The sequence below is a fragment of the Palaemon carinicauda genome, chromosome 24, assembly GCF_036898095.1.
Source record: "Palaemon carinicauda isolate YSFRI2023 chromosome 24, ASM3689809v2, whole genome shotgun sequence".
Taxonomy (NCBI): Eukaryota; Metazoa; Arthropoda; class Malacostraca; order Decapoda; family Palaemonidae; genus Palaemon; species Palaemon carinicauda.
In genome coordinates, this window is record NC_090748.1 from 91,020,861 (window position 1) to 91,040,860 (window position 20,000).

At 34.2% G+C, this 20,000-nt stretch overlaps 1 protein-coding gene across 1 annotated transcript in view; it reads right to left on the reverse strand.

Annotated features, from left to right (window-relative positions):
- The window catches only part of LOC137618215 (uncharacterized), a 50,081-nt gene extending 33,066 nt beyond the window's left edge, over window positions 1-17,015 (reverse strand). The window contains exon 1 of the mRNA XM_068348332.1: window positions 13,351-17,015. Coding sequence (XP_068204433.1) covers window positions 13,351-16,351 — 3,001 coding nt within the window. The 5' untranslated portion in view covers window positions 16,352-17,015. The remainder of the gene's footprint in view (window positions 1-13,350) is intronic.
- Between the last annotated feature and the right edge of the window lie 2,985 nt (window positions 17,016-20,000).

The window sequence follows — 20,000 nt, forward strand, 5'->3', positions numbered from 1 at the left end:
TAATTACAAAGAGAGACAAGGAGTTAGCTTTGTCTCATTGATTTAACTACAAAGAGAGACAAAGTTAGCTTTTTTTCATTGTTTAAACTACAAAGAGAGACAAAGTTAGCTTTGTCGCAATGATTTAACTACAAAGGGAGACAAATAGCTTTGTTTCATTGATTTAACTACAAAGAGAGACAAAGAGTCAGCTTTGTTTCATTAATTTAACTACAAAGAGAGATGAAGAGTTAGCTTTGTCTAATTAATTTAACTACAAAGAGAGACATTGTATTAGCTTTGTCTCATCGATTTAATTGCAAAGTAACACAGCGACAGAAGGAGTAGGGCGAAACCGAAAAGAAACTGGACCTTTTTCCCATGCTGTAATTAACATTGATTATTGGCTTGCGGAAAGAACATCATTAAAGGCGGTTTCATTTCCCCAAGAGTCTTCAATTCTTCTTAAAGATGGAGTTGCACGAGAATGTCTCAATTCGCTCGTGATGCAATTTTTATTTAATAGTATTTATTTTAATAGCTGTTTTATATCAGATTTTTCAAACTCATTTTCTTAATTCAAAACCTTGATGAAAATATTGTAATGTATATTTCATTCATTGCAATACTCAAGAGAAAAATGTATTCATTGCATATTCTTTTGGTGTTCTTCTTTCTCTTAGGGAGACTTAAAGCAGATTTTTATATTTTTCTATTTTCTGGAAAGATTGTCATAATTATTATTGTTGTGGTTCCTGTTGTTATCATTATCTCATACACGTTCATTGCATTTGGATAGATCGTTATTATTATTATTATTATTATTATTATTATTATCTATATATTTATACGATAGCGTGTCTTTTATTTATTTTGTGTCACGCTTTAAAGAAAACGGAAATAATTTCATGGTATACTCTTACAAATTCATATTAGACTTTGATTACTTAACCAAAGCACATCTTATATAGTATTCCCAATTCATGTATTGCTTATTTTTTTAAATAAATATACAAGTCAAATCTTATCAAATTTTATTCAAACATGGTATACTCTTACAAATTCACGCTTCGATTACTTAACCAAAGCACATATTATATAGTTCTCCCAATTTTGTCTTTAGCACCAGACTCTTTTCTTAAATAATAGACAAAAAATTGAGTTCTATCAATTTTCATAACCTAGATTATAAAATTAATCTCGGGACATTTTATTCTAACATGTATAGGTTAGGAACAAGATAATTAGTATTGAAAATATCATTTCGTGTAATTTACACGGGTTCCGCTAGTTATTATTATTATTATTATTATTATTATTGTTATTGTTATTGATATTATATAATCAATAGTATTCATTTAAATAGAAGTACCATACACATTCTATTTTATTTTTCATTTGCTGTTCGTTTTTCTCTTGGGGAGACATAAAAGCAGAGTGTTGGATGTTTTTTTTTTAATTCTCTGGAAAGATTATTATTATTGTTTTTGTTTATGTTTATGATTTTCATGTATTGTGATATTTTTTTATTGTTGCTGCTGCTGTCGCCTCCGTCTGCATTCTATTTTTCAACCACTTTTTTATAGTATAAGAAATGCAACGTGAATCTTACCTGTATTAACTACCACCTTTTCATATCCTGACATCTCATTTACTGTTTCTTGAACATCAAATTTACCATGAAATTAGATTCATGACAATGCTTTTCAGTGTTTTTGTCTTCTTCTATTCTAGACTAGTTCTGTTTACTCATTTTTTTTTTCATTATGATTATTTTCTTAATTATTTTCTTGATACTATTTGTCACTTTATTAATTAGGATGAGTATGAAGAAGTAAATGATATATAAGATATAAAATGTAAAATTAAAGAGTAAGGAATTTATAACAATGGTAGTTCTGAAGCAAAGTGTGTGATATCCTTGTCTGATATATCAAGGAAGTCAGGAGAGCACATATGGAGTTGAATGTTTATAAAGGAATAATATTTTTCTGGATTGTACAGAGTTGGTTGCTGCTGATGGAGAGAAAGGCAGAAGACAAGTAAAAGTATTTGATAGCTTTTGAAAGCCAATGTTTGTAAGACTGCAGGTTTGAGGAGAAATGAAAGATGGGGAGATGGAATAGAAATTTTAATGGACGGTGGAAAAAAGAAAGTGCTTCCTTTATGTAGACGATTTCGGGGTAAATATGACACTTGGAGAAGTGAATCGTGGATTTGTTGAAGTAAAAGGACGATGGCAGGTTTTCCGGAGCAGATATGAGTGGGAAGAGAGACGTGTTTTTGAAGGAAGAGAAGGTAAAGATGTTAGTTGAGTTAGGTGCTGTCCATGTACTGTTAAAAAAAAGAAAACGACGAAATTCATTTTAATTATTTGCAGTCTTGTTATATTAGTGTACGTGAGCTGTCAAAAATGATGGCTGAATATTTAGATAGATATGCACCTCCCCCACACACGGATCCAACTCTTCCCACCCTTCCCCCTACCTTAACTATTTTTTGAGGTACCCTCTCTCACCAAGGTATGATTACTCCCTCTCCATACCCGAGGGACGGGTGAGAGACCGAGTAGTCATGCGTTTGGGAATGCCTCTCAACGAGACAGGAAAGAAATACGTATATATATATATATATATATATATATATATATATATATATATATATATACACACAAGTATATTTACTTACACAGAGTGACAAGGAGTTAGTTTTGTCTCATTGATTTACTTACAAAGAGAGTTAGCTTTGTGTCACTGATTTAATTGCAAAGAGACAAGGAGTTAGCTTTGTCTCATTAATTTACTTACAAAGAGAGACAAGGAGTTAGTTTTGTCTCATTGATTTACTTACAAAGAGAGACAATGAGTTAGCTTTGTCTCATCGATTTAGTTACAAAGAGAGACAAAGAGTTAGCTTTGTCTCATCGATTTAACTACAAAGTAACACAGCGACAGAAGGAGTAGGGCGAAACCGAAAAGAAACTGGACCTTTTTCCCATGCTGTAATTAACATTGATTATTGGCTTGCGGAAAGAACATCATTAAAGGCGGTTTCATTTCCCCAAGAGTCTTCAATTCTTCTTAAAGATGGAGTTGCACGAGAATGTCTCAATTCGCTCGTGATGCAATTTTTATTTAATAGTATTTATTTTAATAGCTGTTTTATATCAGATTTTTCAAACTCATTTTCTTAATTCAAAACCTTGATGAAAATATTGTAATGTATATTTTATTCATTACAATATTCAAGAGAAAAATGTCTTCGTTGCATACTCTTTTGTTGGTGTTCGTCTTTCTCTTAGGAGACTTAAAGCAGATTTATATATATATATATATATATATATATATATATATATATATATATATATATTATTCTTTGGAAAGATTGTTATAATTATTATTGTTTTGGTTCCTGTTGGTATCATTATCTCATGCACATTCATTGCATTTACTTTTGCTTTTGGTCTTTTTCTTAGGGAGATATAAAAGCATATATTTTGGTATAATTTTTTTTATTCTCTGGCAAGATCGTTATTATTATTATTATTATTATTATTATTATTATTATTATTATTATTATTATTATTATTATTTTTATTATAATTATTATTATTATTCATTTAAATAGAAGTTTCATGCACATTACATTTTATTTTTCATCTAGTGTTCGTTTTTTTCTTTTGTAGACATATAAGTAGAGTTTTGTATATATATATATATATATATATATATATATATATATATATATATATATATTATTCTCTGGAAAGATCATTATTATTGTCGTTGTTCATGTTTATGATTTTCATGTATTGTGATATTTTTTATTGTTGTTGCTGTTGTCACCTCCGTCTGCATCCCCTTTTCCAACCACTTTTTTTATAGTATAAGAAATGCAACTTGACTCTTTATGTGGATAAACCAACACTTTCATATCCTGACATCTTATTTACTGTTTCTTGAACATTAAATTTACCATGAAATTAGATTCATGACAATACTTTTCAGTGGTTTTTTTTCTTCTATTCTAGACTAGCTCTTTTAACAAATTTTTTTTCATTATAATTATTCTCTCAATTATTCTCTTCATACTATTTGTCACTTTATTAATTAGGATGAGTTTGATGTACTAAATAATGTAGAGAATATAAAATGTAAAATTAAAGAGTAAGGAATTTATAACAATGGTAGTTGTGAAGCAAAGTCTGGGATATCCTTGTCGAATATATTCGGGAAGTCAGGAGAGCACATATGGAGTTGAATATTTGTAAAGGAATAATATTTTTTCTGGATAGTACGCTGTTGGTTGTTGCTGATGGAGAGACAGGGAAAAGACAAGTAAAAGTATTTGATAGCTTTTGAAAGCCAATGTTTGTTAGACTGCAGGTTTGAGAAGAAATGAAAGATGGGGAGATGGAATAGAAATTTTAATGGACGGTGGAAAAAAGAAAGTGCTTCGTTTATGTAGACGATTTCAGGGTAAATATGACACGTGGAGAAGTGAATCGTGGAATTGGTGAAGTAAAAGGAGGATTGCAGGTGGCCCGGGGAAGATACGAGTGGGAAGAGAGAAGAGTTTTTAAAGGAAGAGATGGTAAAGATGATAGTAGAGTTACGTGTGGTTTATGTAGGGGTTGAAAAAAAAAACACGGAAATTTATTTATTTGCAGTCGTAGCATAATAGTGTACATGAGCTGTCAAAAATGACGGCTGAATATTTAGATAGATATGCACCTCCCCCACACACGGAATCAACCTTTCCCACCCCTCCCCCTTCCTTAACTATTTCTCGAGGTACCCTCTCTCACTAAGGTATGACTACTCCCTCTCTCCATACCCGAGGGACGGGTGAGAGACCGAGTAGTCATGCGTTTGGGAATGCCTCTCAACGAGACAGGACAGAAATACGAATGTATATATATATATGTATGTATGTATATACAGTATATATATATATATATATATATATATATATATATATATATATATATATATATATATATATATATATATATATATATATATATATATATATATATATAATATACCTACACACTTGCACACTTGCTCATTATTATCAGGACTCACTAAAAGTCTCTATGTGGGCCCTGATTATTATACAGTATAGTGTAGGGGAGATATAGAGAATAGGATGTAGAAAGGGGGAGACAAGTAGATATGAAAAAAATGTAAAAATGTTAGCAGAGATGAAAATAAGAAGATAAAATCAGGGTATTTTTAGAAAGCCGGAGTGTGACGTCAATTTACCACGTGCTGTATCACAACAACTGCGTTCACAGACCCAGAAACTTTCCAGCATTCTAACACAGTCACCCTTATCTTGACTTTTCCAGTCATTATACCATTTTAATAGGAAAAAGACAGTATGTAAACTGATTTGTAGTGGTTTTTAGCATGCTTTTATGAATTTTTTGTCTTCAGAAAAGTAGTAAATGAACTGCATTATGCTGAAAGCAACCATCCCACACCTCTTCCGAACCATGTTTATGCTCGAACCAGTTTGGCCGTTGCCATGGTAACTGAAGTCATGACTCTGGCTTCCTAATAATATACTGATTTTATCATCATATTTTCATCTCTGCTAACATTTTTACAATCTTTTTATATCTACCATCTTCCATCTTTCCACCTTTTATCCTCTGTATCTCCCCTACAGCATATAATAATGAACAAGTGTGCTAGTGTCTGGCTATATACTGTATATATATATATATATATATATATATATATATATATATATATATATATATATATATATATATATATCATTTTATCATCTTATTTTCATCTCTGCTAACATTTTTACAATCTTTTCATATTTACCTTCTTCCATCTTTCCACCTTTTATCCTCTGTATCTCCCCTACAGCATATAATATTAAACAAGTGTGCTAGTGTCTGGCTATATACTGTATATATATATATATATATATATATATATATATATATATATATATATATATATATATATACTGTATATATAAATATATATATATATATATAGCTTATTTCTTCATGGTTACGCTGCGGGGCATTCCCAGACACATAACTACTCGGTCTCTCCCCATCCCTCGGGTATGGAGAGAATCAGTAGTCATACCCTGGTGAGGTCTTGGACGGAAGAAAACCCTTGGTATCTAGGATGTGTGAGAGTGAGTGTAAAATGGAATTTTTTTCTGCACACTGGCTTCTAAGAAAATTACTGTTGTATAAAATAAAGCTCTGATGAATACGGTAATATTTATAAAGTCATAATATCATATCAGGGAAGGTGTATGATAGGATTTTAATTGAGAAATTAAGTCAGGCGACAAAAGGACTTTCGGTTGAACAGTTTAGTTGTGAGCAAGGAAGATGGTTTTCGAATCAAATGTTTGTTAAGAAACAGTTGTAAGAGATATATGAAAGTAGGAGGAAAATGCTGTCTGTGGCATGACTATGATAGAATAAAATTGAAGGGTGTTATGAATTTATGGTTCAAATAATAGTCTGTTGAGACTTTATGAGTCTTCATGGTAGAAGTGAACCATTTGTTTAAGTACACAGGCCAGAAAGGAACTGGTTTGAAATTAGATGTGAGATAAGTATTCATGGTTGTTCAGCATCTTTATGAATGGAATAATGCAAGAAGTCAGGGAAAGGACAGAGAATATTGAATGTAGGTGTGAAGATGCAGTTATAAATAGGATGTGGAATTGTTGATGTTTTTAGATGATACTGTGATTATTCAATTCCTAAATCATCAATCAATGTCTTAAATTTTAAGGCATTGAAGAGAAACTGCAAAACCTGATAAAAAGATGAGAAAGTTAAGAATAAATGTGGGCAAGACTAAGGTAACTAGGTTCAATGAAATCAAATTTGGCTAATAAAATTTTACTACTGACGATGGAAGAATAAAAATGGCTTATTCTAGTATATACAGTATAACAGGTTATGGCAAGATGAGATAAGAGTGGAGTCACAAAATAGGCAAAGAACGAAGGCTACCTGGATATTTACAAATGTCTGGTGCGAGATTTCAATTGTATGGCGAAGTCAAGGGAGGAATATATGAAGGGATTCCAGTGTCATTTTATTTTAGGAGGAATTGAAGCTTGGATATTAAATACAAATCAAGAAAAGGCGTGAAGGTGTTTACATAAACTGTGAGCACAACTATGTGATGTGAATAGTATTGATACAATGAAAAATTTTGAAATAGACCAAGTGTAGGTCAAAGGATTGGTTATAGAGTACTTATATATATATATATATATATATATATATATATATATATATATATATATATATATATATATATATATATATATATGTGTGTGTGTGTGTGTGTGTGTGTGTGTGTGTGTGTGCATAAAAATTACTTCTGCCACTCATGGAGATTATGATCAGCAACTTCAACATCCTGGAAACGCTCTCCGCCTGATCGTCGCAGGTGATCATCTGATCGTCACAGGCACTCCTCTCCTGAGGAGGTAATTAGGAGCAAAAGGACCTTTGTTTAGGTTTATCCGTGTTGAAAGAATGGTCGACATTAGGTTTATTGAAGAAAGACTGTATTTCAGAATTACTGGGAAATATTAATTGGCCCTGAAATTATTGGATAAGGTATTCGAAAGATTTCTTGGAAAGGAAGGTTCAGGATATCCAGCAAGCACAAGGGTGTTCAAAATAGGACGAATGACGCAGCGTGTATATGGGAGTTAGACACTGCTGGTGAGATTTAATGGTAGTTTTATGAAGCATTTAACGCCATGGAAGTCAAATGTATAGGGAGATCATCTAATATTCAATAGTTAGATGAAATACGTGAGTGACTAATGTTTTTATTTTGAAATACGTGAGTGACTAATGATGTTTTTTTATTTTTTTTTTTTATTTTTTATTTTGTTTTTATTTCTGTGGAGTCCGTAATAAGGAAAACGACTCTCTCTCTCTCTCTCTCTCTCTCTCTCTCTCTCTCTCTCTCTCTCTCTCTCTCTCTCTCTCTCTCTCTCTCTCTCTCTCTCTCTCTCTATATATATATATATATATATATATATATATATACATATATATATATACATATATATATATATGTATATATATATATATACATATATATATATATATATATATATATATATATATATATATACACACCCCACGGTACGGCCACTGTCATACAACCATCCAGGACCAGGGTTCGATTCCCGGTCAGTCAGATGATAACATCTGACTGACCGGAATTTCGCCTCGAGACTTTGATCCCGAGGTTGGTAAGAGAATCCAGACATTAATGTATTAAAATATATGCTTATTGGAAATATATATATATATATATATATATATATATATATATATATATATATATATATATATATATATAAATGTACATTTATATATGTGTGTATTTATTCTTATGTTTATGTGGATGTATGTGTAGACAAGCAATTTCCTTAATAGGATGCTACTTCAGAAGAAAAAATAAGACAATAGCCGTTACAACATTAAATGCAATTCTCTCATTAAAAGTCATATTCTTTTATACAACGTTGCGAAATTACCCTAAGAGGCAAAGGGGAAATTTTATCGATTTCAAATTCATATTTGCAACTGAATCATATAAGAAAATACATGCAGAAACATTTATAGAATTAGACAGAGCAAGTGTCTTTAGCTCATCATATTGTTATTTATTGTACTTTAATTTCAAAGATTTTACCGATTCTCAGAACTACTTGCTGTTTTGCACAGCTTAAAATATTTTATCCTTTCCCTAAGAATATATGATATTTAAAGTCTCTGCTTCAAGTTAAGTAGCTTATTCTCTCCTCGTGTTTAATCTGTATGTTATAATGTTTAACTTTTACCAACAATGTTGGTATTATTCATAATCCGCATAAAACTTGACATTTAGATCTGTTTTCTTTATCGAAGAATACATAAAACAATATGTATCATCACAGATAAGCTATAGTCCATTTCTTTTAGCGATGCATATTTGCACCGACTCGCAGCGGTGCCCCTTTAGCTCGGAAAAGTTTCCGGATCGCTGATTGGTTGGACAAGATAATTCTAACCAATCAGCGATCAGGAAAATTTTCCGAGCTTAAAGGGCACCGCCGCGAGTCGGTGCAAATATGCATCGCTAAAAGAAATGGACTATAGTAGTTCTTTGCTCTGAGCTCATATAAACATTCTTCTTATTCCTTGGCCAGTAAAGAAGAGTTTTCTAAAGGCAAACGCAAAAAAGACCTGTTTTCCTTCCCCTCTGAGACAACATAATTCTTTATTCCATTTCTCTGATGCCGGAGGGTCAATGGTATTCTGTGTCGCTTAGATCAAACGTTTAAAAGTCATGAAAACGTTTCGTGCTATTTTCTATTTCTTGTATTATTATTATTATTATTATTATTATTATTGTTGTTGTTGTTGTTGTTGTTATTACTTGCTAAGCTACAACCCTAGTTGGAAAAGCAAGACGACATAAGCCCAGGGGCTCCAACAGGGAAAACAGAACAGTGAGGAAAGGAAAAGGGAAAATAAAGTATCTTAAGAACAGTAACAACATTAAAATGAATACTTCCTAAATTATTATTATTATTATTATTATTATTATTATTATTATTATTATTATTATTAATTGCTAAGCTACAACCCTAGCTGGAAAAGCAGAACTCTACAAGCCCGGGGGCTCCAACAGGGAAAATAGAACAGTGAGGAAAGGAAGCAAGGAAAAATAAAATATCTTGAGATCACTAACAACATAAAAGTAAATATTTCCTAATTAAACTAAAAAAAACATTTAACAAAAAAAGAGGAATAAAAAGTAGATAGAATAGTATGCCCGAGTTTACCCTCAAGCAAGAGAACTCTAACCCAAGACAGTGGAAGACTATAGTACAAAGGCTATGGCACTAACCAAGACTAGAGAACAATGGTTTGATTTTGGAGGCTCCTTCTCCTAGAAGAGCTGCTTAACCATAGCTAAAGTGTCTCTCCTACCCTTACCAAGAGGAAAGTGGCCTCTGAAACAATTTTGGTGAAGAAGAACTTGCTAATAAAGTAAATATAACATTGATTAATTTTATTCCGATTAACAGAACATATTTTTTAAATTGTATATTAGAAGTTATTGTTTATTATTTCATTTGAGGTTTTCCTTTTAAAAAAGACGGTACATTATTTCATCAAGACTACGTTTCATGCAGTTTTCTATGACTTATATCGAGTAATTCTTGAGATTTTCCTAATATACTAAATATAACCTGGGTTATTTATTCAATTAACTGTACACCTTTCTAAATTATATATTAAAAGTTATTATTTTGTATTTTGATATTAGCCCTTTGAAAAGGACGCTACATAATTTCATCACTAGTCCATTGCATGCAATTTTTGATTACTTTTAACAGGTTATTCTTGATATTTTCCTTATATACTAAATGCAACATTTCAATTAACAGTACACCTTTCTAAATTATATATTAGAAGTTATTATTTTGTATTTCGATAATATCCCTTTGCAAAAAGACAGGACATAATTTCATCAGCGCATCTATTTCGTACCAAAGTAACTTATATTATGCAATAATGCTCTATTGCACTTAAAGCACCAGGTTTATACTGTAAAAGGCATATAAGATGATCTGGTGGTACCTAGCAACTCCTCCTTAAGTAGAGAGATTGTAGTGTTATTGCCTCTTATCGTCAGACGAGACAAATTGAGTTGCACCCATCGTTATAATGTTTTTTTTTTTTTTTTCGCTGTCTGACATTTTTAGATCGTATTTATGTTGTCTGTAAAGTTCATGTTGTTGCCCTCTTTGTTCCGGCTAATTTGAAGCATGAAGATTATTACCCTCGCCAACGAAGATGGAAGGAGGTTATGTTTTACCCCCTGTTAGTGTGTGTGTGTGTTTGTTTGTGAACAGCTTCCTGGTCACAATTTTAATCGTAGAGTAATGAAACGTGCAGGGATTAAATTTTATGTAAAAGGCTGGAAATTACTAAATTTTGTAAAGTCAAGGTCATGGTCAAGATAAATGTCCGATTCTCGTAATCAGCCGTAAGTTGGGACATCGTTGTCACAGATTTCAAACTTGGTTCATATTAGTGTATGAAAATCTACGTCAATTAATACGTGTCAAGGTCAAAGGCCAAGGTCAAGGTCGAGCAAAAGGTCGAGAAATAAGCTGCCGCGGCGGAGTTTTGCGCTCTACTGAGTTCCCATCTAGTTCAGTAGTATTTTTATCAACACATTTATAGATATGTATTTTTATTTTATATACACTTTCCCTTTTAGAGGGGGAGCTCTAAAGGTTCCTAGCAAGCCTCTCTGAGATGAAGTTGCCTGACCCACGTCATTAACTATCAATACTAGCCACATCCTATATCTTTACATAAGGCTCGTCAGATGTTTGTCAGACCCGTTATGCATTGTACAGTTCACATCTGAATTCCATGTACTCCCATTTTTGTGTTACTGAATCCTTCTCGATTTCTTATATGCCATCTACTCGGTTTCTCTAGGTCTTCTACACCATGTTCTTTTCTACACTCCAATTTTTCCTTTTAACCAAATCATCTCACAATGGTGACATATTTAAGGACGTGCACTACTATGCTTACCACCTTTTACATATATCTCCAATATCCTTTACTTCAGTGGTTCCCAACCTTTTTTCTGCCATTTCCCCCCTGCAGCCAGTTCATCCATCCAGATTTCCCCCTTCATGCCCCGCCCAGCCCTCATGCCCACTCGCCTGCCTCAGAAATGGGCATGATATTCCAATTCTCCCCTTGAATATCATGTCAGTGAGAAATGATATGATCATATCACAATTGAATGGCTAACAACAAATTGCCGCACGTACTATGTGGACATCTTCCGCTTGTTTTAGTTAATAGGTAGTGTAATTATTTCCCCCCTGGAAGCTTCAAATTTCCCCCAGGGGGAAATTTCCCCCAGGTTGGGAACCACTGCTTTACTTTCTGTTCTTTTTATGTATTGTCACTTGCAATCAATTCAGCTCAATAGGTTTGGCTTACTTTTTTATTTGCATTAAACGGTCACATTTACCTTTTATGATGGAAGTTAGCTTAACAATCCTTACATTCCCACCCCCCCCCCCTTCGTTTCCATTGAAACTCAATATCTTCCTAATCTTTTGCACACTTCTTATTGCAGCCGACACACTATTGCTTTCCTTGATCCACATTTCCTCTTATTCTTTCATACACTACCAACATCAGTCATATTTACTCCTAATAATCTGTATTAATTATCTGCTTCCATTATTTCACTTTTATATCGGTATTTATTGTTCATTGTGATTTTTTATTTACATTCACCTTCATATAAGTCATGATCATATTTGCTCTCAAAATTTTCAAGCACTTTCAGAATCTTTCTCAGGTTTCTGCTTCTTTCACTCACAATCCCATTCAGTCGTGTTTCACCTGCAACATTTAACTAATCCACAAACTATTCATAACCCATTCTCATATGCCATAATCTTGCACCTGACTATTATTGTAGTCATCTCTCAGACCCTCTTTTACTTTTACATATTTATACATATGCTTCATTGACATCATAAAATATTTTTAATCACTCATAGAAACTTATCTTCCAACCATCGCTGCCCAGCACTCTCCATATAAACTATCCAAAAATTATATCATATGCCCTTTTTTGTGTATGTTTGCCACATGCAACTTTTTTACTCTTATAAAGTGCCTTATAAGCTACATAAAATTCGAATGCCCTATTCTTTGAATCAGCGAGGTATGTTCATTCCGTAGTTGTCCATCTGCAATCTTTCGCACTTTTTCTCGCTTATTCGAATCCCTCTTTTCGTGATACACTTTATTTCTAGATTGCCTATTTAAATTACTTTGGAAGAGACCATTAAATTCATGTTGGGCTAGCCACATAGAATGCTCGGGAGTGAAACCATCTTCACTATATTTTCCTCCAGTACAGAGTTTTAGATGTGTTTTTATGTATTATTCTAAATTTTGGAGAAATTAGTGAAAGTGTTGTGTCTTGATTGTAGTTTTCTGTAGTCTTTCTGTTTGATAATGTCTCATCTTTGTGTTTTTGGAATGTACAACATGACGCTGTTGTGTTTTTTTTCAAGGTTAAACAAAATTAAGGTAAAAATTTATTCTTGGCCATATTCATCTGTGCTTTATAAGTTATTACAAGACATGCCTATGTTTTAAGAGAGGAGTTAATGTATTAGGATATTCTATTAGATGTAATTTTTAACAAACTTACGGTGATATGTTTGTGGTGGTATACGCTGTTTACATATTTTCTCCAAATTGTTATTCTAAACTAAATAAAGATAGAATTTTCTAACCTTGTGTATGTAGTAACTGAATAAGAGCCAACATGAGTGATGCATCATGCACGACCAGTAGTTCTCCTCTTCGTCTCTGGCATTGTTGACGTGCTTGGTGCCAAGGTCTTGCTGGTCCTGCTCCTATTAGCAAGCAGTGACCCTGAACAGGTCTGTATGGTGGTGGACATGGTTTCTTGGGTATCCCCAACGTATCCACGGTAAAGGATAAAGGTAGCGTGTCCTCCTCAGTAGAATTACTTGAAGAGCAACTTGGTTTAGGCTTCAATTGTGGGATAAGTGGCTGAGAGTCTATTGCATAGTACTGAATCAAGGTGGTAGGGCCCTTAGCCATCAGTAGTGTTATAGAAGACCTGTGGGAGTAATAAAGTCTTGGGGCATTCTTGTAGCATTCATAAACTCCGGCATCATCCGGAGTGACATTTTTAATTAATAACTGGTCCTCATTAATTATTACCCTCGGGGATGACTGTATGTTTTTACCATCTTTTGTCCATGTCCCTCGTATGATTGGTGACAGATTTTCACATGGAAGAATGGCATCTTTCCCAACATCTACTACATATGCAGTTTCACTAGTATGTGGTGTACTGGAATAGTTGCTGTTTATATGAATGTCTTTTGAATATTCTTCACCATTATAAGATATTTTACACGTAAAATTTCCCAGTATACTTTCAGTTTTCCGTATTGTTAAAACTGATGGATATTTTTCAGATCTTCGTCCTTGTCCTTTTAGATGCTTGACCACATCATAGAAAGTTTCACCTTCTGAAGTTTGCCATTGAATATTTGTAACATGTTGAGGGTTGGAAGTCAAGACCCTGCAAAAGAGAAATAATGTTGTCTCTGTACTGTTTTCTGGTGAAATCCAGTATTCCATTTCTATCAGTGGTGTATAATCCCCAGTTTCATCAACTGTTGATTCCATTTCAACACTTGTGTTTCTTCCGTGTAGAACTTGAGAAAGTTGTTCTTCAGTGTAATGATGATTGTTGATAGTGGCACTTTGAATTGGAATCTCTGTGCCATGTATGATCAGCGAACATGTAAGCAGCTTGTTGGGGACAGTTACATACATCTTTTCACCAAATGGATCAAGAATACTAGAACTGTGATATGTTATATATATTTTCCATATTCCTCTTGGGTCCTCACCCCACATGTGAACAGAAAGTAATGGGTGATTTTGTATACCGTAAGGTGAAAGATCCAAAGGACGCTGAGGTAGGAGCTTTGTAAAAGTCCCAGAAGGAGACCGTAAACCTATTTCTATCTGTCCTCTATTGTCAGCACTTAAGGAAATATTCACCTGAATATGTTCTGCTTGTACTATTTGGCAACCAGAGACACTGATGGGTAGTATTAGAGTTTCATCTGGTATAAAGGTAATGTTATTATGAGGCGAATGAGCATAACACCTAAATGCTGGAGGGACATTTTGCCAGTCGCGAGCTAGGTCAACCATCTTTCCTGCATTAAGAGACCCAAATCCAAAGTAGTGAGAATACATGCGACCAACGCCATTAGTGCTCCACTGTGAGGGTAGTGGATTATATGGTGTAGCTGACTCAACCATAAGGTGTTGCATATCTCTCCATCCAAGCAGAGGATTTACATCTAGGGCTAGAGCACAAGCCCCTGCTACCATGGCAGCTGAAACAGAGGACCCACGAAAAGATTCTGTGCAGACTCCTCCTAAATCAGTTGTAACTATACCACTAATTTGATCATCAGTACCATATTCGTTATCTGCATCTCCACTGTAAGTTGACACAAAAGTGGCAGCACAAGTTTCAGCATAATCTGGGGCTCTCCCCCTTTTGGTGCTACCACTGACAGTTAGTGTGTAAACAGAATTTGAGTATCCATCTGCATTACAGTCATCACCTACATAGCCTCCATTGCCTGAAGCCCACACATAAATGGAGCCTAACCCATTACGTCCAAGTGCAATACTTTCTCTCAGTGCTCTGGAGGCTAATACTCCAGGTCCCTCCATAACAGCTCCTGTATCAACAGGTCCCCATGCTGCAACATAGACATCCACATGGTCCCTTTCATAAGCCAGGGCTGCAGCTTCCACAGCATCGTACACTACATAGCCAAGCATTCTAACTGCCCCTACTCCAGACCAAGGAGCAACTCCCATACCACACATGCCATTAAAGTGTGTTGCGGCAATAATGCCTGCAAGTTGTGTTCCATGACGAGACCAAGTCACTGGCATTGGATCTGGATCCGAATCCAAAAGATCCCATGAAGCTGCTGGATCATAATTCAAAGCAAGATCAAGATGCGTTAATTCCACCCCATCGTCAAGAATGGCAACACTTACACCGCCCCCTCTAATACCTGCTGCCCAGAGACCTGTAACATTAAGGTGCATTCCACCACCTGGCCCCAGGTACCATTGGCGCCATCTTAGTGGATCACGAGTCCTTTTATAAGCCCATGGGGATTTAATAGGCTTTCGGTTTAATCCACCAACATCTCTTGCTGGTCTTCCAAATTGATTTTTGTTTCTTAGAATTGATCTTGGACTTTGTTTTTCGGTTCTGTATATCGCTTTTTCACGCTTTTCCTTTTTCCATTTTTTCACTTTTTCCTTAGGTATTTCGTTGCGAAATGTCCTATGATGAGCAGTCTGTTGTTCAGCCCATATAATCATAGGGTGCTGAAGTTTCCTGTTCTTTCCTTGATCGTTGGGAGGAACTTCCCATCCACTTTCATTTTTATCCAACTCTTCACGGAGCAAGAACATGTCATTGAATATCTTTCCCATCACCATCATTCCCAGATCTCTTGCTACCTCTTCAACCGCCTCCTCATGTTGTGTTGTCAGCTGAATCGCCCACAGCTGTTTTTCTCCCACGACGCTTCCTACCAATGTCAGGGTCACTATGAACTTCAGGATCATTTCACTCACTTTATGGGATCTTGCTTTTTCCTCTCTGCGATACGCTTCTCTGTAATGGTATCTATAGGGTATGATCTTCATTGAGATATTGTATATGAATTATATACTTTATTTTGTACAATTTGGGTGTATTTTATGCTGTACGTAACCTGCTTTCTTAATATCCAATGAACTTGAGAAAAACAAGCGCAGATGAAAGCATCTATATAGTGTCAGGTTCTCACTTGCAACTTGATATCCTTAGTTTATTAGAAAGCTTCCGCCTGTAATATTACGGTCATCTGGAAAAACTTATGTAATAGTTCTGAGATGAATAAGACACTTGAGAAATTTTATCTTGCTTCACGTAAGTGTTAATAAGTAGCACTGAAATTACTTTTATCAGTTTTAGTTTCCATGATTAAATAGTTTTAAAGTTCTGTTTCAGTCTCCAGTTGCTTTTCAAACTGTTTTGTTAAATGGTTTTATTTAATCCTTATTAATCTTCGTTTATCGACTTTCCTGTTTGTATGCAAAAGGCTCTTAGTACTTTAGCAATGTCATTTTTCTTTTCCTCAGTTTCCCATTGCGAATTTGTAATCGGTATTCATTTATCGCATAAGCTAATTGTCGGCAGTCTCTTTCCCGTTTATCTTTTATGGAAACTACTATCGTTAGTCCTGCAATGAGACAAAAACGAATATCGTTAGTCCTTCAATGAGACGGAACGAATATCGTTAGTCCTTCAATGAGATGGAAACGAATATCGTTAGTCCTTCAATGAGACGGAAACGAATATCGTTAGTCCTTCAGTGAGACGGAAACGAATATCGTTAGTCTTTCAATGAAACGGAAACAATATCGTTAGTCCCTCAATGTGACAGAAACGAATATTATTAGTCCTTCAATGAGACTGAAACGAATATCGTTAGTCCTGCAATGAGACAGAAACGAATGTCGCCAGTCCTTCAATGACACGGAAACGAATATCGTTAGTCCTTCAATGAAACGGAAACGAATATCGTTAGTCCTTTAGTGAAACAGAAACGAATATCGCTAGTTCTTCAATGAAACGGAAACGAATATCGTTAGTCTTTCAATGAGACGAGTGTTCGCTAATCACTTTTATCACTTTGAGTTGAAGTCAATTACCTGGGTATTAATCTTCTTTTTTTTTTTTCATGCGGTCGGAAAAATTCGCTCCTGAAATAGAGGTAATCTACATCGCCTCACATTTTACTATCGCAAAATAAGCCTCATGAAATTCACTTTCACTCAATGAGTATATTATTCTGGCACTGAAGGTCTATTGGTATTCTGGCACTGAAGCTCTATCGTGATTTTGGCATTGAAGCTCTATCGGTATTCTGACACTGAAGCTCTATCGGTATTCTGGCACTGAAACTCTATTGGGATTCTGGCACTGAAGTTCTAATGGTATTCTAGCACTGAAGCTCTATTGATATTCTGTCACTGAAGCTCTATCGGTATTCTGGCACTGAAACTCTAATTGTGTTCTGACCCTGAAGCTCTAATGGTATTCTGGCACTGAAGCTCTATCAGTATTCTGGCACTGAAGCTCTATTGGTATTCTGGCACTGAAGCTCTCTTGGTATTCTGGCACTTAAACTCTATTGGTATTCCGGCACTGAAGCTCTATTGGTCTTCTGACACTGAAGCTCTATTGGTATTCTGGCACCGAAGCTCTATCGGTGCTCCTAGAAACCCATTCGGTGATTAGATCGTTCGTTATGAATTCTCAACCTTTTCCTTCAATTTCGTTCATTTGATTAAATGGAAAACTGTTTTAGTATTTAGTAATTCGAGTAAGATTAGAATGGTAATACATTCGTAATTAACTTTGACTATGGGAAATGGAAGATTTTAACTTGGTATATTTCTCTTTAGTTTCAGTTGTAGCTGCAATAAACTAGCCTTAGTTCCAGTTTGTATTTTTCTATGAAATCACACTAAAGAAAATTTTAATGCAAAGAGTGATTTAGTTTTCTTTTTTGCATTGTATTTACTTTATTCTTTTTCTTTTGTTGATAAGCACATTCCTGATTTATTTAATTACTGTCCATATTTCCTTACTTATTCTCGTTATTTTAAGTTAAGCTACTTATAACAGTATATTGTCTATAACTAATTATCATGAAATGAAATACTCTAATTATTTTCTTCAGACAGTCGACACTAATTAATTTCCCTTTGATTAAAAATCAATTAATCAAATATTATTACCTTTGTCAGAAAATATATTGAACTTCTGACCATTGTTCCAATTTTTTTTAAATGATAGATGACCTGCCGTTTCAAAAACTAAAAGCCGAAAATTCCAATTTCGTTAAAAAGATTGGATGATAATATTACATATTAATCATTCTAGGCTGAGCTTTCCCGGTTAATGGTTTGTAAAAAAAAACGAAAAAAAAAAAAACGATGATTTGCAGTTGTGTTCTTTCAGGGGATAATACCCTCATTATTATTCATTAAAAATATAAATGTATTATGTCACTTTATACACTCATTTGTTATTTATTCGATGTATGCTTCATGCCAGGGATTGGTTTTGAATGATGGAGTCGTGTTTTATTCACTCGATATTTTTCATTCGCGGTAAACCTTATTTGGGCATTGTACAGTTCGAATTTTATTTCGGATTTTGTGTCGCTTTTTCTATTGGCTTTGATCTTTTTAAAGATGTGTGTTCAGATTATTTTTCAGATACAATCGAAGAATTTCTAGACATTCAAATAAATGTTTTTTTTTTTTCTCTCAAATAGCTTAACGTTGTCAATTGATTTTGTGTGACGCTGGTATATTTGCTCAGTTAGATTTATCACTCGGTTGTTTAAACTAGATATTTTCTTTTCACTTTAGTTTATCTTACGATATCTAAATACTCGTAATAAATCTCACCTCTGAATTTATACGTATTCAAATCCAATTTATTAAATGGGGCGAATAAGTCTTAACTTTACATTATTGAGATTAAGCACTTATTTTTTTATGAAAAAATTTACACATAGATTAAAGACACTATGTTTTCTTTCTTGCACAGTCGCCTAATGCCTAGCGAATATACTGTATGTCTCAACGTGTTTCCTTATTGAGATTAAACCCTTTTTTTTTCAATGAATAAATTCACACTGATAAAGACACTTATGTATTCTTCCTTGCAAAGTCGCCCAATGCCATTCGGGAGAACCTGGCTTACAGTTGGCACTATGCGTCACAACAGGCGAAGCTTGTTGCCTCTGTTCGGACAACCCCAGATGGTGAAGTTATAAGCGAGGTGCCACATACCCCAATTGGGGCACTCGTCGTGACCTTTGTTGGTACCCAGAATTATCCCTCAGTTCGTTCTGTTTGTTTATGTCCTGATTTTCACGATTATGTTTATTTTTAGCATCGCTTTTTAGAATCGAAAAAGCAGATGCTACCTTCCATTGGAAGATTCTAAGAAGAAGACAGCTCTCTTGTGTTCATGTTTGTTTATGTAAACCTCGGCTAATGGACAATGTTGCCATGTTGTCCTTTTTGATGTGCGAGTGACTCGTCACTTGCTGCCGTTAATAACAAAGGGTCAGAGTCCTGTTAAACATGTAACATTCATCAAGATTTAGATCGCAGTTTTGTTGGACAAGATCTTTTTTTTTATTTTTTAGCGGCGATGTGATATGTTTTCAGTGTCTTCTTTCAAGAAAATTATGTTGTATAACTGATGTTTATTAAAACTGGATGAGAT